Source organism: Mauremys reevesii, linkage group 4, assembly GCF_016161935.1.
Source record: "Mauremys reevesii isolate NIE-2019 linkage group 4, ASM1616193v1, whole genome shotgun sequence".
NCBI lineage: Eukaryota > Metazoa > Chordata > Testudines > Geoemydidae > Mauremys > Mauremys reevesii.
In genome coordinates, this window is record NC_052626.1 from 13,744,011 (window position 1) to 13,770,334 (window position 26,324).

Genomic DNA, 26,324 nt, shown 5'->3' on the forward strand with positions numbered 1-26,324 from the left:
TTGGTATCGCAAGCAACGAATCTACTGATTCTTCAAGTGGTGAAGTCCAGGGGATTTCTCCTGTTGACTTCACTGTGAATTGGGTTGGGCTTTTGGGCCCAGATCCTGAAATAGGCACCTAAATGCCTTTTTGAGGATCTGGGCTTCAGTTCCTAAAATCTGTTGGAAATGGCTGAGATATCTGATTTTCTAATTAATGGTTTGATTATCCCACTCTTACTTTTATTTAGAACCTTACACAGCAAATACTCCCATTGAATGGGGTCCTAAAATATTGCAACTATAAAAAAGTAGTAGGAATTGACACACTGGTCTCAGTTTATCACACTCAAATAGTTGCTATTTATTTTTAAAGTTTAATCTCAAGAGGATACAATTTTTTTTTGTTGGAAAAAATTACGTATTTTTGTGATACAAGAGAACATTCTCCACTGAGTTGTATGTAGGTCAAATTCTCAGCACTCCCCCACCCCAAAGGTAAAGTAGCAAAGTACCATGTTAAATGAGTGCGTTTTGTGTAATAAACAAATAGATATTTCATAAAACAATGACCAACTCTGTGAGTACCATTTCACTGGACACAGGCTGTATGTTCTAGGGCACTTAAAGAATGAAGGCATCCTTGAGATATTTATCATTTCTGTGTTCTTCTGCATTCTTAAGGCCTCCATTGTTTCTGAAGCAGTGAAGCAAGTTCTGTATTTGAATGTCATACTGAGAAAAGATGATGTGATAATGGGTACTTTGGGATTATGTGAAAATGGGGCAGGCCATGTCTGTTAAAGCTGCACATTGAGCAAGAGGCTCCAAAATGAAATGAAAATGTGTCTAAGTTGCTCCTGTAGTAAGAACATTCTACCAAACTCCTAGCAAACAGGGAAGCAAAGAATAGAGGGTGGGGAGAAATTATCTAGAAAGGAGATGCAATAAATCTTACATAAGTGCTTACAACTCTTAAAAAGTAAATGCATAACTTTAATATTGTGACTTACCTCTTCCGAAGCTCCACAAACTTTGCTGTTTATGGAGAATGACATTATGCCTTGTTGTCAAGAGCTTTTTGGACACGCAACTTCTAGTAACATATGATGCAAATGACAAACATGAAGGGGAAGATTACTCTTGCTATGTCAATAAAAGTGTGGTGGTTATAATTTTTTTTCTCCAACAAATTGTGAGACTTAGTTTGGTTCTTGGATTCTTATTTTGTATCTGATTTTACTGTGTGTGTGTGTATGTATGTGTATAATTTTTTTTTTTTTTTTTAGGTCTGACACAAAGGTAGATTTGTAGATCCCTAATTCTAAAAGTGTGTGCTGTGGCATTATGCTGAAGTGGACATTTTGCTGGGACATGTTTTGTTATTGCATAGCAAACCCTTGCAGGATTTTGTTAGCTTTAATATACCAGAGAGATACCTATCTCTCCTGAATTTTTAACTTCCGCATAATGCTGCCCCACATGCAGTTGGAATTAGACATCTACAAATCTACCTTTTTGTCAGACCTTTTAAGAAAACAAAAAATTAAAATCAGATGCAAAATATGAATCAAGCTAAGTCTCTCAATTTGAAAAGAAATTTTATTCACATAGCAAGAGTAATCTGCACTGTCAAGTTCGTTGTTCACATCAATATAACTTTTCAAAATATCATATCTTTTCAAAACTACATCTGCTGAGGTGTTTGTCCTTATGCCTGCTAAAGACCTTTATTATGTGCTGTTGTATGGGACTGAGCAGAAACATGTTCCTTTTTGTGACTCAATGCAGTTTATTTATTTACTTATTTATTTAAATCTATTTTCAACCTTGGAAGAAGACAGCTTGAGGGCAGGGAGATAATCATCTGCTTCCTTTTCAAAACGAAGACAAAATAATTCCAGTTAAATCATCAGTTAAAAATAATTATGGTAATACTACAGTTGTATACTTTGCTGCTTTTTACCAACGGTAATAACTATGTTTTAAAAACACTCTCCATTCCACCACATATAGCTGGAAGATAGGGATTTTTTTTTAAAAGGTAATTTTTAGCTGTTATGTTTTCAAGGCCCTTGTCTAAGAAATCACACCCCGTTGTTTAAACAAGTTTAAAACCAACTAACAGCTCTTGTCATAGAAGTCTTGAGTTTGTTTCCTTCTGCAGGTTGTGTCCTATGTTTAAAAGGCTCAGACAGATATTGAGACTCTCTGGATCAACAGGTATTCATATTGACTGTCAGTCAAATTTCCAAGAGCCACCTAACTCCTATTTTCAAAAGTTAGACTAGGTCTACACTAGGGAGGGAGTTGACCTAAGGTACGCTTCGCGTAGCTGAAGTCGGCATGTCTTAGGTCGATTTACCTGGCCATGAGGACGGCAGCGAGTCGACCGCTGCCACTCCCCCATCAACTACGCTTCCGCCTCTTGCTGCGGTGGAACTCCGGAGTCGACGGCAGAGCTATTGGGGATCGATTTTATCACGTCTACACTAGACGCGATAAATCAATCCCCAATAGATCGATCATTACCCACCGATCCAGCGGGTAGTGTAGACATACCCATAGTCAGTGGGACTTAAGGCTAGTCTACACTAGAAGTGCTATAGCAGTGCAGCTGCATGTCTGGTGAAGATGCTCTGTGCCAGCAGGATAATAAAACCACCTTCGCGTGTGGCAGTAGCTGTGTCGGCAAGAGAAGCTCCTGTATGTATTTGAATAGTAAACATATTCAATCAGTGTTTCCTTATGAAATGAATAAGGAAACTTTCCCACCCCATTTTCTATTCTGGGTTTTTCTCTACTTATGTGAGAGCTTTCTATTTATTGTATAGTATTTTTTAAAATTGTATCTTTATTAGTTATAGTAGTGAGTTAGAGTTTGCGTTAAGATTTATTGTAGTTCTAAATAATAATAATACTTTGTAGGCACTTTGCACCTAAGGATTCTACAGTTTATAAACCATTAGACTAAATTAGTGTCATATGTATAGTGATCACTTCACCCACTTGTGACACACGGCCACTTCTGTAGTGAACACAACTGTTGTTCAGCAAGCAGCTCTCCCAGTGGTTTAGGACAGGAAATGAAGAATGCCATCTTGAGCTGAAACTCCAGGGGGAATTTAGGGAAGCAAGGCATAATTACCAGCTTTGGAATTTGGTCTGGAAACTTGGGTTGCCACCACTACACTTATGGAAAGTACTATGGGATCTTTAATGACTAAAAGTGCTTAGTACCTCTGCTGTCTCATGTGAAAGACAGAGCTCTGGTAGCCATGTAGCCCCTAAAACCATGTTGAGACAATGATCTGGTACGGATTCAGAAGGAAGAATACCACTTGCTGAATCATCCACACCACATCCTGCAGTACATGTACTGACGTGATCAGCCTTGTTTAGCCTGTGAGATATGAGAGATCACAGCACAAGGTGTTGTGGCTGCAGACTCGGGAGAGAAGAAATCCAAATGAATTATTTTAGGCTTGCTATTAAGCTATTTCTTTTTTAACTAGTAGAAGTTGAGTCCATGTTACTTACATGTCAAAAATGTGTCAACTTTTTTTTATCCTGTTTTAAGCAGGGTTTGGGAGTTATGCTCCGGCTCCGCTCCAGCTCCAGGCAAAAACCTGCTGCTCCGGGCTCCAGCTCCGGGCTCCGCTCCGAAGCCCTGGTTTTAAGATATAAAAACAGTGACTTATTTAGCTTTCTTCCATATTCTAGTATCATGTATTTAAAGTCAGGCAAATGACTTTGCATAGTGCCCTTGACTGGGAATCCAATAGCTGATAAGTGCTTAGAAAGAAGAATGCAGCTTTAGGTATCTAGTGTTCTGGAGATAGCTGTGATGTGATGTGTGCAGGGTACCCATGCTGTTGCTTTGGAAGCTGGGTGAGTTAATTCCAGGCTATTGATGGGAGAGTGGGGTCTCTGGGATATGGTCTATGAAAGACCAGCTTACATCTACAATTAGGTGGTTAGGAAGTATCTCCTAATGTTATGACCTTAAGGCAGTGGTTCCCAAACTTTTTAAGTTGTGCCTCCCTCTGACTGCTCATGTAATCTGCCCGCAATCCACCGGGAGTGGACACTGCCTTAAGGGAAGGACAGTAATGGTTGCTGAGCTATTTGTCGTATCCTGTTAATTTTCAGACAAATTAACAGGTTAAGATGTGTATATAAAGTTTTCTTCACAGAAATTTAATATTTTTTTCTCTACATTTACTAGTTTCCTTCCCAAGTTGTAGCCATCCCTGGATTCAACTTGCTAAATGCTACTGGGTAACTCATAACTGTAATCTTGCACCTTCCATTCAGTATATGTAGCAATGCTGTGATGTGCCTTTCAACTCCTTTATTTTTAGCAGCATCTAAAATTCCTGCTTCATCCATTGTCTGTTGCTCCATCCATTGCCCTTGTATTTCCTGTGATGTGTTCCATCTGTCCCAAGGGGTGTGTTGTTCCGGCAGCTTAGTGTATCCTGAAATAATGAAGGAAAGAAACTGGTTTATCTCAGAGGCTCTTTCTTCTTAGGACCAAACTGAAAAAGTCTTGCAAAAGCTGGTCGTGCAAAACCTACGGCAGACCAATTTAGGTAACAGCAGAAAACAAAACAGCTGGAGTGAGATTCTGTGCTGGGCTTGTAAGAAGCACAGCCTGGAATTCCCAGCTTAGGAGAAGGGAGGTCTAAAGAGACTCTTAGCTGCGTTTTGTGCCCTTTTGATCCTGGGCTGCTTTGATGGTTGGAGAGGCCCCAGGGCCCTATCTGAGTTAGAGCAGCCTCTCCTATGGGCCCCAGGACTGCTGGGAATTTCCATAGTGCTGTCAGCTGTAGCCCTGCCTGTGAACCAGGACGGCAGCCATACAGCTGGCTTTTGCCATGCTTGTGCTGGGAAGGAATCGTCTCCTTGGTGGAACTGGGGCTATTATGGCCCCTTTATGCCACATAAAAGATCTGAAGAGTTTTGCTATTAACTTCAGTGGGGCCAGGATTTTGCCCACAGATGCCATTCCTGGTTCTGCCACTGACTCACTTTGTGAGTCCAGCCAGGTCACTTAGGGTAGTGTAAAAGCGCTATCTACTCTGCCACTGTGACACAATCGTTACAAACAAAATAACGGTTATAGTAGCAAAACAAGTTTGTAAACATTCTTCCCTGCCCAATGCTTTGTTGAGAATTGATGATGTGCCTGGTACTGTACAGTCCTTGCCTTGCCAGACTTTTCCCTGATTCCATTTTTGTTTTTTGCAAATCATAAATATTTATAAAATCTCTTGTTACTTGCATGATTTAAGGAAACAATTGGATTTCTTACTTTCAGGCTTAAAATTAAGCACAGGCCTTGTTTAATTTGGGCCTAGCTGAAGGCTCCTCCCCAAGGTGTGAGGGATATGGGCCATGGTTTTCAAAAGTGTGTTTTTGGGTGCTTAACTTCAGTTGCCCCAAAAGGTCCTGAGTTTTCATATAATGCTAAGCACCTTCCCAATCACAAGTTGGGCACCCAAAATCTGTGGTCATGCCTGAAAATTGTGGCCAGCCTTCTGAAAGTCACACATTTTACCAGCTTGATCCTTCTGTTGTTTGTAGTTAAATATCTGTTATTAGAACTGAGTCTTGTAGTCCCAGTTACTTGCCTTCATAGGTGCATATTTTTGAAGTAGCTAATTTTGTTGAAAAACAGAGCATAAGTCAAAGAAATGGGCCTCACTTTTAACTTATTGTTAAGTTGAATATTTATCATTGTTGTAAGCTCCATAACCTTCTTTGATTTTATTTTTAATAGGGCGGTTGATTAATCGCAGTTAACTCATGCAGTTAACTCAAAAAAATTAATCACGATTAAAAAAAGTAATCACAGTTAATCGCAGTTTTAATTGCTCCGTTAAACAATAGAACACCAATTGAAATTTATTAAATACTTTGGATGTTTTCCTACATTTTCATATATATTTTATACTTTGATTTCAATTACAACACAGAATGCATTATTTTTTATTAAAAATAAGATTGTATTTTTCAGTTTACCTCATACAAGTACTGTAGTGCAATCTTTGTCGTGAAAGTGCAATTTACAAATGTAGATTTTTGTTGTTGTTTGTTACATAAATGCACTCAAAAACAAAACAATGTAAACTTCAGAGCCTACAAGTCCACTCAGTCCTACTGCTTGTTCAGCCAATCGCTCAGACAAACAAGTTTGTTTACATTTACAGGAGAAAATGCTGCCTGCTTCTTGTTCTCTCTTTCTGGTGATGTTGTAAACAGGTATATGCATGGCAGTTTTTGTAGCCAGCATTGCAAGGTATTTACATGCTGGATATGCTAAACATTAGTATGTCCCTTCATGCTTCAGCCACCATTCCAGAGGACATGCTTCCATGCTGATGACGCTCATTTAAAAAAATAATGCATTAATTAAATTTGTGACTGAACTCTTTAGGGGAGAATTGTATATCCCCTGCTGTGTTTTACCTGCATTCTGCTATATATTTAATATTATAGTAGTCTAGGATGATGATTCTGCACATATTCATTTTAAGAACACTTTCACTGCAGATTTCACAAAACACAATGAAGGTACCCATGTGAGATTTCTAAAGATAGCTACGGCACTCGACCAAAGGTTTAAGAATCTGAAGTGCCTTCCAAAGTCTGATAGGGACGAATTGTAGAGCATGCTTTCAGACTTGGATCTAGAGTGTTCTCAGTGATACCTGATGACAGAACAAGGAGTAATGGTCTCAAGTTGTAGTGGGGGAGGTTTAGGTTGAGTATTAGGAAAAACTTTTTCACTCAGAGAGTGGTGAAGCACTGGAATGGGTTACCTAGGGAGGTGGTGGAATCTCCTTCCTTAGAGGTTTTTAAGGTCAGGCTTGACAAAGCTCTGGATGGGATGATTTAGTTGGGAATTGGTCCTGCTTTGACCTCCTGAGGTCCCTTCCAACCCAGATATTCTATGATTCTAAGTCTTAAAAGAGCAACACTCCAATGCAGAAACTACAGAACCTGAACCACCAAAAAATAAAAATCAACCTTCCACTGGTGGCATCTGACTCAGATAATGAAAATGAACATATCGGTCTGCACTGCTTTGGATTCTTATCGATCAGAACCTGTTATCAGCATGGACACGTCCCCTGGAATGGTGGTTGAAGCATGAAGGGACATATGAATCTTTAGTGCATCTGGCCTGTAAATATCTTGCAAGTCTGGTTACAATGGTGCTATGTGAATGCCTGTTCTCACTCTCAGGCGACATTGTAAACAAGAACCGGGCATATGTAAACAAACTCCTGCAAATGTAAACAAACTTGTTTGTCTGAGCGATTGGCTGAACAAGAAGTAGGACTGAGTGGACTTGCAGGTTCTAAAATTTTACATTAGTTTTATTTTTGAATGCAGGTTTTTGTACATAATTCTACATTTGTAAATTCAACTTTTATGAGAAAGAGATTGTACTACAGTACTTGTATTAGGTGAATTGAAAAATACTTTTTTTTACAGTGCAAATGCAATCAAAAATAAATAGTGAGCACTGTACACTTTGTATTCTGTGTTGTAACTGAAATCAATATATTTGAAAATGTAAAAAAATCCAAAATATTTAAATACATGGTATTCTATTGTTTAACAGTGTGATTAATGGCGATAAATTTTTTTAAATCGCTTGACAGCCCTAATTTTTAAATGTCTGACTATTTCTTTCATTTTGGGTGTTTTTGCATGACCGAGTGGATGTGCAAAATAAGTAAGCAAACAATTGTAAAACCTTCAGAGATATACCAATCCAATCTCCTAGAACTGGAAGGGACCTTGAAAGGTCATCGAGTCCAGCCCCCTGCCTTCACTAGCAGGACCAATTTTTTGCCCCAGATCCCTAAGTGGCCTCCTCAAGGATTGAACTTACAACCCTGGGTTTAGCAGGCCAATGCTCAAACCACTGAGCTATCCCTCCCCCCAAGGGGAGTGGCATAAGAACAAACAATGCACAGGATGGTGTGGAAGTTTCTCACGATGCAGGAATTGGCGGGGGGGAATCTAAGTGTCTTGCATTAGAAGCTCTATACATGATCTTAAACAATAAGCATGTTTGCCTTGGCTCATGTGAACCCATGGACAATATTTGAATCGGACCACAGCTTAAATGAGTTAAGGAGCTGAGTTCAGGACAAATATAGAGACGTTTGTAACTGAAAATGCTCTTCCGTATTTGTTAAAAGGTCATTTGTGAAGTGGACAGCTACTAACTCTTGTTAGCTGTCCCGGTAAGTAAATTAGCTTGATGGGGCCATAGACAGGTGCTTTTTTTTTTTTTTTTTTTTTGAGTGATGGATTTCTTGTAATTGATAGAAAACCCTGAAAACTTGCCAAGATCTTATTCAGAACTAGCAACGGGTACAAAAGGAGTTATTTGCTTGTATTTGCCCACTAGGCTGTAATGGATTTGAAGTAGTTATTCCGGTGTATTGGGTAAATTTTGTATGCATTCTGGTATGCACAGTCATTGTGAAAGCAGTTATTTCCTGATGCTGTAATTACTTCTTTGGAATTGTCAAGCAAACACATATTTAGATACTCTGTAAACATTTGAGAGTTTGACTCAACTGGTACCACAATCCATTGACACTACCATCTACTGCACTGATTGTTCCTCATTTTTAGATTATGGGACTAATTGTCTAGATAGTAACCTCTCATTAAGAACATTTTTTTAAAATCTGTAATGTACAATAATATTTATCTCCTTCTCTCCCCACTCCCTGCTCCAGTTAAACACAAGACTCTTTCCTAATGCTGTTTAAAAAACAAAATGGCTCAAGTGTGCTAAGAAAGCATGAGCCAAGTTCCAGCCCACAGCAAATTCTTATGGCAAAGTTCAAGCCATTGGCAATACATTTATAATGGAAACACTGACACATTAATGAGTGGTGCAGATGTTTTTGCTACAATTAATACACCATTTCACTTAAATCACCATTCAGCAGGCTGAGGTGCTCTCAGCACTGCCCAGTCTGCTATGTTTTATGTGTGAGATGAGCTGCTCTGTATTTGCAGAATAATTTGAATATGTAAGCAGTTTTAGAAGAATAGGGTTTTAAGCAGACATGTACCTACAGATATTTGGATTCACTTGGTCATTTCTCTCTAGGGAAATAGTGCAGGACTAGCCGGACCAAGCAAATAATGAAACAAGGGAAGAAGTGTCGATCTCTCTCTCGTTTTTGTTGTTGTTGTTGTTAAGTATTCATATGGTCATAAAATTTGGCAGATGACAATAAGAATTGATATAATACAGACCCAGAAAAAGTACTCTACACTGAATTCTTTAAAAGTCAGAATAAAGATTAGGCTGTCTGGGAGTCTCACAAGAATTGTGAAAGTGAAAAATGGTGTGTGAGAGATTCTGCCACCCAGAGTTCATCACTGGGGGCTGGCAAGAGGAGTCCTGCAGACAGCTTAAGGTAGCTTATAAAGTATGTAACTGGGTCTGCTTTTTGTATTCTGTTTAAAGTCGAACTATGATTCTGATTGACTGGAACCAAAATTGTGCTTGTCATTGCCCTGAGGAACTCTATTCCCAAGACTGTATGTGAACTACCAGTGTGAATGGTTCATTTACTTGCCAAATTAAAGTGTTTTAACTACCTAGCCCAATGTCCCTGAGCACCTGACAAAGTGGTTGCAAGGTCATACCTTCTTCACCAGATGAGAACAGTAAAATCCATGCATCCTGAGGACCCAGTAGAACCCAGACAGAAAGAAAGTATGCTCCTTCTTTCCTCTCTTTCTGCTCTGTTCATATATGTGAGCACCTGCATGCACACACTCTAAGCAACTGTGCATCTTCTTTTGCAGCAGGGTGATTGACATCAAGGCAATTGAAATCATGGATGTAAATTGCTGATTTCAATCTCCAAATGAAAAACCTTGATTAATTAAATCAGTTTTTACTACTTTTATTTTGTAAAGAAAGGTACATTCTCATTGGTTGATGTAACCATTAAAATGTTGATTTACATCTAAATTGAGTATTTACACTAGATTTGGTACATCTTTTTGCTGCCTAGGTGGGTGCACTATAACAATATACATTTATATAAGCAATTATATAGCTTAATATTTTCAGATTCTCATTAATTTTACTTTTTAATATGTTAGAAAATAGTGAACAATATATTAATTACTATACCATTTTGCTCTTGATTTGTGTTAAGCTGCATTAGGAATGGAAACTGGAATTTAAATGCACAAAACAGCATATACAATTAATTTTTATTAAACAAAAGAACACTAAACGTTTTGGATACATAAACTTTTCTTATCAAAACATTTTTCACTTTTACAACAAAAGGATTTAATAAAGGAACAGAGAATTGAAGTCAGTGCATTTCCCAGGTCAGCCTGGGAAAGTTTTCAAATATGCCTAAGTGAAAGTGAGTGGAGGTTAGGTAACTACTCACCTAAGTCTCTCCAAAACGAAACAACAGTCTAAATTACTTAGGTTGCCCTTCAGACTTTTAAAACTAGTAGATCTCATCCCCCTTCTTCCTAATTTGTCTCTCTCTTCCAGTTTATTAATAAAAATTTTCTGCTTTTTCAATTCCCAATTGATTTTTTTTTCTCAATTTTGAATGAATTAGTCCAAATGAAGAAAATATTCTTTCTGTATCTGCAGAAGAGGCTGCTGCTGTCAAAAGCTTGTTTAGTACTTCAACAAACTCTGATTCCAGGTCTTGAACTGGTGTCAGTCACTAGCTAAGTGGCATGACTTTTTTTTTTTAAACATCAGCAGCAAACAGGCACTGCTTGAATGTTTCACCTCCAGCTCTGAAATTTATTATGATTGGCCTGGCTGATGGGTGGCTTATTAGATGCTCATTTCATAACAACAGCATCTTCTTCAGTAGTTAGGGATCTATCCTGGTACGTTGGGTTGAGAATATCCGCAAGAAAATTAGATGGAATAAGTGCTTGATCTATTCACTTCTTTCCTGCCTGCAGTTTAACTTTGCTGTTGGTTATTTCTTTCTCCAATGTCTCTTGAGGTCCTTTCCAAATTTCAACAGAAATCTTTCTGAAGTTTGTCCAAGGGGATGGAAATAGGTTTCAGTATATTCAGCATATCTTCTACATTTTTCTTTGGGGGTGATAGTTCTATCTATTTTTGCCACAATTTTTTTTTTCACAAATTGTCATCAGAATAGGTAAGTTCTTAATAAATAGCTGAAAACAGCTAACCACTGAATTTCATCGTACACGTTGGGGGAGAACTGGTTTTGCATCCTACTGCTATGTTCAGTGAAGCTGAAGCAAAGCAGTTGTTTATAGAAGTATTTTGCTACTTCAACAACATTTTTCTTTATTCCTACAGTTGTACTTAAGTCTTTTGCTAAAAGATGCATCAGATGAGCACTGCAGCCATGTGTTATAAATTTCCCTTCATTATCTTCTTCTAGATTTCTTCTCATCTTTGCTACGTTTGCAGCAGTGTCTGCGACAAAGCTATACACTTGAATTTTTGGTCACAGTTTGTTATAGCTTTTACCGCTACTTCCTTTGAATATTCCGCTGTTTGTGCATTTCCTTATTGTATCAATTGCTTCTGTAGGATAGACAATGGAATCTTCTGTTGTCACACAAGCGCACATCACCGGATCATTGTGTACATTGCTCCACCCATCAAGATTCAGATTAACAAATTTCCCATCAATTATTTTTGCATGCTGTTCAATTGCTTTCTTGTACCCTGTATCCAGTAACCTTCCAACAATGTCTGCTCTACTGGATAGAGTGTAGCCTGGTCATAATGACGGAACCATGTCAATGAAATGTTTCTTCTGAACAAGACAAAGGGGAGAATTTGTTTGTATAAACAATCCAAGATACTTTCATCTAGGGAATCTCACTGGAATTTGCTGGTCCTGATTACCAGCTCATCCATGGATTGACTGGACGATGAAGAAAGTCTTTGTCTTTCTTTTATACAGGTAATTTACTGTCTGACGTTTGTTTAGTTGCAGCAGTGCTGGTAGTACCAGCAGATGATTCTGAAGTTGTAGACGTTGCAGATGACGGGCATTCATAATTCCTTATGTCTAAGCTTAAGGAACCTGAAGCAAAATGTTAAGAAAATGTCCTTGTCGTGAGTGTCACTCAGAGCACTGATTTTAAAAAATTGAGATCGTAAATGGAAGATTCCTACTTCTATAGCTGTTTGTACCACTGTTTAAATGATATAATTTATTCTAAACCCAGTGTTGCAGGGAAAATAATTAATAAATCATAATATCTAAATCTGTTTGAACCCTTATCTCTAGCAACATACCAATAGCTTCAGGGGAAAAATACTTTTTAAAAATGTTAAAATTCATAAATGGCTAATACAACTTTACTTTTAAACAGGAAGGCTTCATCTAGGATATTTGATTATACTGAGCAATAAAAATCATTTCAGAAGTCCAGCAGTAACAGTAAAAATGTAATCAATAAATACTACCACAACGAACAAACATACCAATTATATTTTGCGCACACATGTTGAAATGCATAAGTAATCCACCCAAGACACACATTTATGACCAGAATCTAAGTTATCGTTTACTGACCAAGTAAGAGACAGTAGGCAGTGCATAAGAATGGTGCAAAAATTAGTAAACCGGATTGTTCAGATATGTCCACGTCATCTTCAACATCGCTGCCTTCTAAGGAGCATTTTTCATAATGTTGCTTCATTCTGACAACCAGGCCTTGCATGGCTTTGTTGCACTTTTTCCATTTGGCATATGTTCCTTTTTCACCCAGAGGTACTTACTCTCAGGAATTTCTTGAAAATATTCCCAAATAGTGGTGTTGGTTTCTTTTAAATGACCTGCAGCCATTGCAGTTTTCCCCCCTCCCAATTTCCAGCTGTTGAAATCACCATGAGAGGCTGCGCTCTATAGAATGTTGTCTCTTCTTCCCATAGTGTCCTACTTTGACCCCAGTGTTGCTCCTTTCTGGTTGCACACTCAGCTCCTTTTCCTTTGTTATGTAACCCCTTGAAAAAACAAAAGAACAAACAATCCGAGACGTCTGCTCATGTTACCCACGTGCCTTTTGCATTGCAGTGTTATATTTGTTTAGAGACCAAGAGGGAGGCAGTTGAGAAATTAATGGATTTCTGATTTGTTTGTATCTCTGTCTGTGTATCCATGCAAGGAGGCAGAGCAAGGATATTTACTTGAATGCCCAGAGCCATCCAGAAGCAAGGGCTTGTAGTTAATGAGCAATTCAGTGTTTTTAGCAGGAGCAAGAGAGTAAATTTCCATGGTGGGTGGAGCTATAATATTCATAATTTGAGAACTGAGCCAATCAGAGCTCAGATAGGGAGAAGCTATAAAATAAGAATATGAGATCCCCCCGTGGGCTCAGCGGATGATCCTGATGAGAGAGATGATGGTGTCTGGTGGAGTCAGAGGCCAGGTCCCAGTGCCTGTAATGACATTGCAGGTCTCTTGCACCTGGTAGCACAGCCCCTGGCTTCCCCACAAGATCAAGCCCTTAATACAGTGCATGACTTTTTTTGTTGTGCCATATTTAGGAAGTTTTACCTCAAAAGTTAGAATCAGGGGAAAAGCCATCTTTCTTTATATAGAAAAGCAGCCTTTTAACTCAAGTTTTTGATACATGCATCGATTCAGCATATTTATTTTATTTAATGTTTTAAGATGCTATAGTAAGTTAAGGTCTTATTTAGTATTACATTTGATTTCATTTTAATTGGGTTTATTTTTTAAAAAGAAAAACTTAAATAACCAAATAAAAAGAATCTTTGGGTTTTTTTGGGAGGGGGAACCCAACCCCCCGCTCCCCTCCCCCAAATATCAGTTTTTCTCCAACCTGTGCTGCAGTCTCTTGGAGCAGTGTTTCCCAACCCCTAGAGCTAAGGGCTGTGGGGAAGGGAGGGAGAAGCTGCCCCATTCCACCCCATAGCCACTCCACCTTCACTCTGTCCCATCAGCTACTCCCAAAAGCTCTTCTTACTCAGGAGCACCAGGCCTTGTTGCACAACTGCTTGCCTGCCTCCCTGTGGCCCAGTCACCACCGTTTTTTGGTCTGTGACCCGCAAAATGTTCATGCAATGGTCCAAATCCCATAATCTTTCAGAACCACAGAGCTGAGTACTACTTCAGTCCATGAAAGAACCAGCCTACTGGGCAGTGCCTGGTAGCCCGGTAGCCCAGCAGCCCAGTCTGTGCCTGATACAAGGCACAGTCTCCGAAAACAAATCTGTAATAACGAGTCAGCCACAGCTTTACTCCGTATTCGTGTGCAGCAGACACTGCCGTGGACAATGGGTGGCTATTAACCACATGTGAATCTTGTGAAATCAACGTAACTTTGAAAGCTGTCTAGAACTCAAGAATTTTTTTTTTTATCTGCACTAAAAGGGTGCTCAGCTTTCTATAAAGCATCTGCGGCCTGGAAATCAGGGTAAAAATCTTACTCGATCAAGCTTTTCTTATGAGATTTCTTGTTTCCTATTCACATATACAACAAAACCTCTCATCTGCTGGTATCTTAGCGCCGCCTCTTCTGGCTCCACCTGAAAACTAGAAAGGCTTCTGAGACAAGTGCAAATGAAAAGAGAAAAATAATTGCTCTACTTCTCCTCCCGCTATCCCCCTTTGAATCACTTTGGTTTTGATTCAAGTCTGGGATAAATGTTCTGATCTGTTCTCATTTTATCTGAACTGTGCCTAGGCAGAATGGTTCATAGGTAAAATGCAAGTTACTTGAAACTATAGAAGAATGTTGGTTAAAATGCCAGGAAAAAATGCAGATAGAAGTAGTTAAATATTTGATTTTTTTTAAAGTAAGTACATCTCTACTTTTAAAAAAACCAAAAAAAACCCCCCAACTTTGCAAAGAAGGCGAATAAAACAACTCTACTGCTCTGCTTCAAAAACAAAAGAAAACCATAAAAATGTTCTTAGGAATGAGTTATGGCCATGGATCTAGGCTTCTTCTGCAGACTTTTGCTGTACTCAGCAGAATATAAGATTTCATTAAAAAGCATTTCTAGCACTTCTGCTTACAGAGAGAGCCCTTCCTTTATGCTGCTGTTTTGTTTGCTCTGCAGCCAACCAGACTAAAACAATATGCAGCACCATCAAAATGTGAACTACTTCCATTTGTCTTAACATAGGAATAGCATCAGTGGGGCCTGATCCTTTATTCTTTCCGCCCCTACCAAGTACAGTCGATAGGGAGATGCACAAAATGCTGGATCACACCCAAGTTTTTACTTTTGAAAGTTTTTTTTTTTAAAGATGGTTTGTCCAAAATAAATGCCCAGCTCTAGTAAGTGGAGCTTATTTTGTGAAATATCTAATGTTCTCACCACAAAACCTTAAATTCCTAAAAAATGTTTCTAAAGCACAACAGAGAAAAACCTCTTTAACATGGTACGTTACCAACTAAATATTCAGGTTGAGTGTAGAAAGTAATTTAGTGTTGTGAATGCATTCACAATGCTAAATCCATTTAGCTGTTGTTTTTATTTGCATTCCTCATAAATATGCCATCTTGCTGATGCAGTTCAGGGCAACCTCACCTGTATTTCCCATCAGTTGTCCAGCAAGGGTGCCTGCTCTCAGGCTTCCAGCTCCCCAGCCATTGCCTTTCATGGTGGAGTTTTTTGTATTTCTCTTCTGATGGGGGTATTTCCAGGCTGCACCGTTCCCTGCCTGCACTGTTGTCCCCAGCATAGACAAGTTGCTCAAGGACATCTGCTTGCTTTCTCTTCAGAGACTGATAATAGGTTTATTTGCTCTAGTTATAAGGTACCACACTGCGCTCTCTAAGGAAGCCTGCTTCACTCTTATAATAAAAAACATTACAGAAAAAACACATTAAAACAATGGAAGTATCTACACACATGCTAATAAGCTTACCAGGGTTCACCCCAACCCTAACATGGATTCTGACAGGAACAGTCCTTCACACTCCCTGTGAGGGGGATTCCCTGTGGTTACAAGTTCAGCTCAGAATAAGGCCTCAATAGGCCCAGTCCTTCCAACTTACCCTAGGGATTGGGGCCCTCCACGGACCATAGAATCATAGACTTTAAGGTCAGAAGGGACCATTATGATCATCTAGTCTGACCTCCTGCACAATGCAGGCCACAGAATCTCACCACCCACTCCTGTATCAAACCTATGTCTGAGCCACTGAAGTCCTCAAATCATGGTTTAAAGACTTCAAGGTGCAGAGAACCTTCCAGCAAGTGACTTGTGCCCCATGCTGCAAAGGAAGGTGAAAACCCCCCAGGGGTTCTGCCAATTTGCTCTGGAGGAAAATTCCTTCCTGACAGGTGTGGGGGAGGGATAGCTCAGTGGTTTGAGCATTGGCCTGCTAAACCCAGGGTTGCAAGTTCAATCCTTGAGAGGGCCATTTAGGGAACTGGGGTAAAAATCTGTCTGGGGATTGGTCCTGCTTTGAGCAGGGGGGGTTGGACTAGATGACCTTCTGAGGTCCCTTCCAACCCTAATCTTCTATGTTTCTATGGCAATCAGCTAAACCCTGAGCATGTGGGCAAGACTCACCAGCCAGACACCTAGGAAAGAATTCTCTTCAGTAACTCAGATCCCACCCCATCTAACATCCTATCACAAGCCATTGGGCATATTTATCACTAGTAGTCAAAGACTAATTAATTGCCAAAATTAGGCTATCCTATTATACCATCCCCTCCATAAATTTATCAAGCTTAGTCTTAAAGCCAGATATGTCTTTTGCCCCCATTACTCCCCTTGGAAGGCTGTTTCAGAACTTCACTCCTCTGATGGTTAGAAACCTTTGTCTAATCTCAAGTCTTAAACTTCCTGATAGCCAGTTTATATCCATTTGTTCTTGTGTCCACATTGATACTGAGTTTAAATAATTCATCTCCCTCTCTGGTATTTATTCCTCTGATATATTTATAGAGAGCAATCATATCTCCCCTCAGCCTTCTTTTGGTTAGGCTAAACAAGCCAAGCTCTTTGAGTCTCCTTTCATATGACAGGTTTTCCATTCCTCGGATCATCCTAATAGCCCTTCTCTGAACCTTTTTCCACTTTGAATTCATCCTTCTTAAACATGGGAGACCAGAGCTGCACACAGTATTCCAGATGAGGTCTCACCAGTGCCTTGTATAATGGTACTAACACCTCCTTATCTCTACTGGAAATACCTCGCCTGATGCATCCCAAGACCTTTTTTCACAGCCATATCACATTGGCGGCTCGTAGTCATCCTGTGATCAACCAATACTCCGAGGTCCTTCTTCTCCTGCTGGGCCAGGTTAACCAGTTAAACAATATAATTTTTATTGTTTAACCAGTTAACTTTTTAAACGGATAGTTACACCTCTAATATATCCAGACCTCTCCAGGAGAGTGGCTTGAAAGGGTTGGTAAGGGAGGAAGTACATTAGCATCCCCCCTCCTTACTAAGGAAGGTACAGACGATGCCACAATAACACATACACAGTTGTGTTTTAATACAGTTTACCCCAAAGGTATTAACTCTAATTTCATAAAGTTTATCTTCATTCCTTACAGTTAATTCATGATATTGCAGAATGTTGTCGGTCTATCACACTTCTCAGCGTAATTATAGAGTGGGCCCTTTTATAAGCATGAGATGTTCATTTAACATTTGGCATGTCTGAAGGGGGATAAAAAGTTGTTAGTACATTTTGCCAGTATTCTGCAAATGTTGGTTGACCTTTGTAATGATAATTGAGTCTTGCTGATCTTCTACTGTAAAGAGTCCAGGTCTCTTGTAGACGTTTGTGTAACTATTTTTAGGTGAAATTAGTAACTCCTTTCCCCACTGCCTATCCACCCAGATACCCTGTTGGATGACTCCTCCCAATTAAGAAAGTGGTTTTTTACGACGCACACAAATGTAAACTTAAATAAAATATTGTGACGGCAAGTGATACTCTAATTCGTAGTTTTCTTTGACATCTTCTGTATTAAGACCAGAGTTCATAATTTCACATCTATTTTCTATTTGGTTAAGCATCACATGTCACTGTCAAATGCATCATTATTCAGGGTCCAGTTCCCACTGAGATCATTAGGAATTATGCCATTGACTTGTATGGGAGCAGGATCCAAGTCTGAACAAATGTACAGTCCTGGTTTAAGCAGCAATCCATAACCTCTGTTATTATTAGGCTAAATTAGTTCCCTGAAGTCCTGACAAAGGACCCAATTCAGCAAAGCCCTTAAGCACTGACTTCAATGGGGAGTTAAGCATACGCTTAAGGGCTTTACTGAATTGGGGCCAAAAATGCCTGTCCTGATTAAGTAGAGTAACTGATACACAAAGGCTAAGTGACTTGCCATTTGCTAAATGGAGTTGTCAAAAGGTGGGCACGTAAGGGAATGCTACACTAGCTGGTATTACTATTACTGCTGAATAGATGCATGGTACATTGTCTGAATCTGCATAGCCTATTGATGACCCTCCTTGGGACAACTCTGTGATGTCATCTTAGGCCCTGATCCTACAATGTGCAGCTAGGGTGACCACCCATCCCGAATTGGATTGGACAGTCCTGAAATACAGAGTTCAAGTCCCAGTCCTGGACTGAATGACTCTGGGACAGCATTTGTCCTGGATTCCCTGTGGCGCTGCTCTGTGCTTGCCCGAGGCTCAGGGGCGGCACCAGCCTCTTGCCGGTGGGATAGGAGAGGAACTGAGGTTGGCCTTCGCCCCCTCCCCCTTGCCACGAGGCTCCATCTCCTAGTCCTCCCCCTACCCCCTGGCCAGGCCAGAATCTGGAGCCAGGCAGTAGTGAGAGCTGCCCAGGGAGTCTGGGCTGCTGTGGAGAGCCCTGGACCTTCCACCTGCCATGGGTGGTGTGCCTCGGGGGTGGAGACATGGGACTGGGGCTGCTCTTGGGCCCCCCAGCCCCTTGCCCAGGGCAGGTGGAGAGTCCGGGACTCCCCACAGCAGCACAGGCTCCCTGGGCGGCTCTTAACCCGGTCCGGCTTCCGGCCTGGCCAGGGGGTGGGGCCTTGGAGGGGAGGGCACAGAACGGGCAGCATCTCCTGCATGTGTCCTGCTTTTGCCTTTGAAAAGGTGGTCACCCTGTGTGCAACACCTGATCTGACTGCTGTGCCTGTAGAGAACGCCAGTGGGACTCCATGTGGATGCAGCAGTTCGTCTGCATGTTGCAGGATCAAGGTCTTGGATTATAAACTTTTTGGGGCAGAAACCGTATTTTCTTTTCCTGTTTGTACAACACCTAGCACTGCAGGGCCCTAATCAGGATCAGGGCCTGTGTGCACTTTCCAAATGTAATGAATCCCCTCTTTCCTGCAGCCTGTCCTTGTCTTATAAATGTGTTCTTTGGGTTTAGTGGTACACAAAGAGATCAAAGAGAACTAGTCAGATGGGATCTCAGAAGATTTTTTTTTCTTTTAATAAAACAAGAATATTATTGAGATCAAACGTGTCTGTGATCAATTGTTGAGAAGGCGGCCAGATCTCCCTCTGCTTGAGGGCATGTATGGCTGATCAGTGTAGAGTTTCAACTCTATGTCGTCATTCTCTGGGATAGTGAGGATACTGCTGTTGGGCAGGAGATTTTTGCCTGCTCAGTGCCAAATTCTGCCCTTAAAGTCCCATGTAACCCCTACTGAATTCAAAAGGGGTTGCATATAAGTAATGGAGGGCAGGATTTGGTGTGTGAGGGAAATGGTAACTTGACTACATGAAATGGAATTCCCAGCTAGAGGTGTCCTGTCGCCCTTTTGGTATGGACAGATATTTTCTAGCTTTCAAGAGACACTGGTCCCAATTTGGGAAAGCACTAGTGTGCTTGCTTAAGTGCTTTCCCAAGTAAGGATGCTTTCCAGTATCGGGTCTAGTTTGAACTTGAAATCTAGCCAATTCGGGGGGAGGGAGGATGTTCCGCTGCTTCAGGTATTACTGTGTTTGCACAGTGCATGGCACTGTAGGGTCCTGTTCTCAGTTTGTCCCTAGTCAATACTATAATAAAAACAACAGCGCCTGGGTCAGCTTGCAGATCTTTGTAGCTTTGCAGTCTTGTTTTCCTAATTTAAAAATAAAATCTGCCCCCTTCCCCCACCCTCTCTTCTGCACCAGGTGATGTAGTGAGAGACCCAAACAAACAAAATTCACTGCCTTAAACCAAGGAAACAATGAAACTGTCTCTACACATTGGGTTGTCACATGCACAAAGTAAACATAGTGGTAAAAAGAGAACGTTTCCTTCCCACCGTCTTTCTATTATTTCAGTTATGGGTGTTGATTGTAAATGATAGTAGGCAAAACAGTTTGAACAGAAGCTTAATTTTTGAGCTGACAATCCCCGTAGCTCATCATTTTTTTTTTTTCTGGTCTAATGTGCTAAAAAGTTTGTTTTTGTTTTTTTCCCCTCCTTCTCTGATAAATTGTATTTAAATGTGTTTGTGCTTCTGAAATAGAGTGTGTGTGTGAGAGAAATATAAATAAGAGGAAGATTTGTTAATTGAATGGAGTCGGCCAGTGTTTAAGATAGCATACAAGCAGAATGACAAAGTAACATCAGAGCAAATAATTACAATTGCAGTGTTCTGCAATTTCAAATCTTAAATGAAGGCAGAATAAAATTGGGTCGCTCTAGCCTGCTTTGCCTCAATAAGTAATGGAACCAGTCTGCTCAGCGGGATGGACGTTTTGTTTCAAGATCCTTCACAACTGTCTCAGTATTTCTCTTAACTCTGTAATCATTTGCCTGGCAGGCTGAGATTAGGAAGAGACAGGGAAGCTTGGCCATTAGTACACAACTGTTTCATGGCTTTAATGTACCGAAGATATAAATAGCGCGCGCTCGCTCGCTCACTCAACAATAGGACATGACTGCAACAGGTGTTGTCCTGTGCTAGTATTTTGCATGATATGAGTACCCAAATACATCTCGAATTTTGTATTGGTTTCCATGGCCTGTGTGTGATCTTCTTTTGTTGTTAAATGTTAGTTGACATTTAACAAGTGACAGTTATAAACGAAGATACTTGTTAATGTGGTAGAAATAAACATTCTTTTGGGGGCGGGGAAGGAGGATGCCGCTTCTATGCACAGTATATTTATGTGCAGTGCTCTGAATTTATGAGTGGAAAAAATAAGGGGACTCTAACACTGGGCATTGGTAATAATGGGACATAGAATCTCTTGAATGTGGTTGAGTCTGGTTTGAATCTAGCTCAGGCCCAGAGTGATAGAATTGTTACAGTACTATCTGTAGTCGCTGGGAGGGCTAGGGCCAGATTGTGATACCTTATTGTCTGGCTATATAGAAAGGGGGACAGGAGACATTTGTTACGAGTTTAAGCAGGCTACAACTTCGTTATCAGATGTCTGAGACTATCCTTCAGATAAAAGTGTACAGTGCAGTTAACCCCTGGGGATTTCTGCCAGCTCCCCTTCTTTTTCCATCCAGGTCACCCCACTTTGCAGTGAGGATGCAGGCTACCTGGCGTTCTCAGCAAAGAGGCCAAGTGGTTTAAACAGGGAGAATAAATGCCTCACTCCCTGGAGGAGGCTTCCTTAGACCAGACCAATGTAGGGAAACTTGCATTGCCATTGCTGGTGCTCTTGGGTACTTTGAATGGAGGCTGTTTGTTTCTAGTGATGTTAACCTGTCACCTTTCATGAGCACAGAGTGTTTCCTTGCTCTCACTCTCATTCACACAAAATTAAAAATAATGTGCAAATAATAAACAGGGAAAAGACTTACCTTGCAGTTACTGTTAAGCATCACTCTTTCATGTAACTCATTTTTCTCTTCTTCAGATGCGAGAGTTGTGTGGAGCTGCTGTTCGTCCGGGGGGCTGGAAACTGTCAGGAGTGTGATACGCCGCTGCGGAAGAGCAACTTCAGAGTGCAGCTCTTTGAAGACCCTGCCATTGACAAGGAGGTGGAAATTCGCAAGAAAGTATTGAAAGTGTGAGTATCGTAGTTCAGAAAACTAAATTAAAATGGACTTCAGTTATTTCCATCTTCAAAAAGAGTTATTTTTGCCAATGAGAGTATGTGTGGGGATCTAAAGATTCAGATATCTTAATTTTGTTTTGCTTTGAAGGTTTTAAGTGTCTAATTTTTATTTTAAAAAAGGAATTGATTTGCTCTGCAAGCCATGTAGCTGGTTGACCTCGTTAGGAACGGAGGCTCAACATGACCTTGAGGGGTCTTTGCTTTCCTAACTAGATCCACTGTATGTAATGTGGGGGGTGTTGTTTGCCTCCTTGAAAAGGGTTGACCTTCCAAACTGAATTGGCTCTAGAGCGCAAGGACAGTAGTTGCTTTGTCCTTCTGAGGTGAATCAATGAGTGGATCAAGGAACAGGAGCCTGGTTGTTGTTGCATTTGGACCTATCTTTTGAACCATGGAGTTTGAAGATGTGAGGGTCCCACAAATGAAGACTGGGGCTGGACCCTGTAAGGTGGGAGGGTTCCAGAGCTCTGGCTTTACTCTGAGCCCAGATGTCTGCACAGGAATGAAATGCCCCCCACAGCCTGACCCTCTCAAGCCTGAGTTGGCTGGCACTAGCCAGCCGTGGGTTTTTCTTGTCTGTGTAGACATATCCTTAAAGTCTTCTGTGCTTTTCATACAAGTGTTGGTAAGGAATCTGTCTATCAAAAACATCTCCTGAATCTTTTTTGTTGTATTATTACAGACATATTTGCTGACAGGTATTTTGAAATAAAATTACCAAAATAATTGAAAACGGCATGATTATATTGTTACTTTATTATATTATGCACAGAATTTTAGGTTTTTTGGTGCAGGATTCCCTCTGGAGTAAAATTTGTTGTTCTCTCACCTTTACTGTTGAAAACTGTTTTTGTCAGATATAAAGGATTGTGTGAAAGTTATTGACGCTGGAGAGATGAATCCCACAACGTTTTATGTTTGTTGCATGAATAACTTTTGTCTGTCCCTCAGTTTGGGTCGTTGTGTCCCACATGTGAGCTTTGAGAGCTTTGGGTGCCTGTGCTCAAATATGGTGGGACTTATTGGCTGTACCAGAGCTGGACACAGAGCCAAACTGCATTCTCTTCAGCCATTTCCCCAAGGAGTTGAGGTGGTTATTTTCTAACAGAGAGTACTCCTAGTAAGTCTGCCCTTTTTTTAGTAGTGTCTGAGGAGCTGGTTTGGAATTGGTACAGTCTAGCCTATGCCTCCACTCCTTTGCAGCCCCAGAAATGTGGTAAAGACTCAGATGTAGCACTGGTTCAGACAGTGGTGGCCTCTTCACTTGGGGATGAGCAATCCTAGTTCACTTTAAAGGAGCCATATTGTATTCTGATAATAATGATCCTTGGCCATATATAGCATGTATGAAACTAGCACAATGTTGAATTAAACTGCCATCTCGGTGCATTATTCAAACACTGGTTTCTCGTCTCTCTCAGATACAATAAAAGAGAAGATGACTTTCCCAGTCTAACGGAATATAATGATTTCCTGGAAGAAGTAGAAGAAATTGGTAAGTCTTAATGTTTGCATTTTTGATGTGCTGTGCTCAGGAGACCACAGGCTTTTATCTTCCGACTGCCTAAGAGAATATCAAAGCTGCATTTCTTTAATAGGATTTATCATGGTATCTGATGTTTATCTGATTACTTTCTCCTTACATTTTTAATCATATTTGTCCAATTGGGGGACATATCTAAGTGATAAACATTTTATCTGCAAGAGAAAAACTATGATACTTAGAGGAAGTGGTGTTTTATTGCTGGAAAGGAAGGGCACACAGGGCATTGGTGGTGCTCCAATAGAAAAGATTAAACAAAGAAGAAAAATTCAAATTCTTCTTATATGCTTCTGTTAGCTTTATTTACCATGACAGCAGCCATATGGTGTCTTTCATCATTTTGCTTCTGTGAGTACAGTAGTTGGAAGCTGCTTTGAAGCAGATGACCTTACATACCACTGTGGCAGCATTTTATGTTGCTACGCGGGAGAGGGAGGTTTAGGAGCAGACGCTGAACTCTTTCTCCTTGGATTTGCTGAAGCAGAGACTTGCCCTTTGAGGGAGGAATTTGTTTGTATTGGAGTTCATTTTCCGCTTTTTTAGAATTACTCAGGATTTATGGCAGGGTGATGGAGTCTGCATAGACAAAAATAGAAATGTTCAAAGGAGTCGCTCTTAAATTGTTTGTTTTTTGGAGGAGGGCTGAAGGAGCTGGGTGCTTTCAGGGAAGGCAGTGATTGAGGTTTAAAAGAAAAAGCGGTGAAGGTGATCTTGCTCTCTTTTAACTCTTCAGCAAAGAAGAGTAAGCATTCCTTTGAACTTTGTTGGTATTAGCTTCAGAGAGTTGCATTCCCCACCTTTGCAGCTATAAGTAGCATGTTGTGTTATTGTTGGCATCAGAAGGTTGAAGTTGGAGAGCTAATGTGTTTGGCTGTGAAACTTCAGATATAGCCAGGCAGGCCAAAGCCTTTGGGACAGGTAGGTAGACTCTGAGTGTGAGTGTGGAGGAGGTTCTAGCAACTTGGACAGATTGTTGAAATGATGCTGGGAGAATCTATTTTGTGCTTGTGAAACGGAAAAGAATATTTTGTAGCATTTTGCCATAGGCTTCCATCTCATTATTGCTATTACCATGGCTTGAAACATCCATTCGCCTCAGGCGAATGGAAAGCTTGGCTGAGTGGGTGGGAGTATGTGCACCATCGAGTTTTTCTCCAGAGTTTAAGATTGTATTTATATTTCTAACTCTCATGGTTAATGTTAAATTGCCAAATAGGAACCAAGTGCAAATCAGTACCATGATACAGGGTCTGCATGGCAGACTGGCCCCTGTATTACACATGGCAGTTACTGTTGACTGCTGATACAGCGCGCAGATTAGGAAGCTGGTGTAGGTGGAAGCAGAAATTGACCTTCTGTTGAGGTTTGAATAGATTTTATATGGTAGAGGTCAAATGTGAGTTTAAGTTCAGCTTCACCTTACTCTGGATGTCTGGTAAATTAAAAATAAATAAATAAAAGCCATAAGACCTAAAATAAAAAATGTGGTTTGTAGAACAAAATATATAAAACATGCAGAAATGTCTGTCTCTGCAGCCCCTGGGACATTTTGTTGCTGTTTTCCCAGTAATTGTTTCTTTGGAGTTCAACTTGAGCACATGTCATTTACAGTGTGTTCTCTCATTAGATGTGATCTATAACCTTATTTGAAAGATTCATTTCCCCTTCACAAGAAGCCTCTTATGCTTTAGTCATTTTCCTTTATTTTTTTTTCAATAGAAAGATCAGGGAGAACACTGGTGATATAGCAACAAACATAAACATTATGGTACTAACCTGCCAGTATTTCCATTTTCTTTCTTTTTACGCACACGCACACACACTTTGAAGTGGTTTAGAATTGACCATTTAAAAGATGCTAAGTGCCCGAAAAAATCAGTTTGACAATTTCTAGAATATTGTAAACACTTAATTGTCATTAACACCAGGCAAAAATGAATGGGGTAAATTCTGCTTTGGGTCAGCTGGGCACAACACTCATTGAAATCAATGGGACATACCCGTGCCTCACAAAGAGCAGGAATAAGCCTTACAAAGAAGTAAGTGCCACAAGTACAACAATGTGAGCCAGACCCTTTTTATATGCTCCTTACTCTTTGCCCTTCTGTATCACTTCTTAAACTATTTTTTTAAAGTTAGTTCTGAGCTCCTTGAGCCAGGGACTACTGTCTTAGGATGTGTGTATACAGTACTTACCACAGTATGGTCCTGATCCTTGAGTAGGGCCTCTAGGCATTACTACCATACACATAGTTAATAATAATTACTGCTTTTTAAAGCATACAGTATAGTCAAGTGGGAAAAAGTGACTACTGTTCATGTGCCCTATGGGTAAGAACTTATCTTTCTACTTTTCAAAGCCTTTTTTATAGTAACCATTGTGTAGTGACTTGTGTTCATGCCAAAATTACTATCTAGTGAGTGCTTACTGGATGTAAAGAACTAATGCCTGTGACTTTTTCCCTGTTTTCCCTGTGGTTCACATCAACTTCATTTAACAAAGGAAACAACACAATGCAGAGGCATGCAGCTCTCTCAAAATGTAAAAGACGACAAAGATATGGAGAGTTTTTGCACCTGCCCCAGCTAAAATGCCCCTTGTTTGACCTGATGGGGATGAGTAATTGGAAATAATTGTAACTGTGCAAGCACTTTTTAAAAAAAAATTCTTTTTACAGTAAAAAGAGAACTGAGCTGAAACATCCATAATTCATAATTTCCGATTTAGGTTTTTCCAGCTGGATTATTGATTTTTCCACCC

General features: G+C 40.2%; 1 protein-coding gene across 2 annotated transcripts in view; it reads left to right on the top strand.

The window, feature by feature from the left end:
• Positions 1-26,324, top strand: part of MNAT1 (MNAT1 component of CDK activating kinase) — a 184,194-nt gene that overhangs the window by 30,077 nt on the left and 127,793 nt on the right. For both annotated transcript variants that reach the window (XM_039537739.1, XM_039537741.1), the window contains 2 exons: positions 21,820-21,972; positions 23,442-23,515. In XM_039537739.1, coding sequence (XP_039393673.1) covers positions 21,820-21,972; positions 23,442-23,515 — 227 coding nt within the window. The remainder of the gene's footprint in view (positions 1-21,819; positions 21,973-23,441; positions 23,516-26,324) is intronic.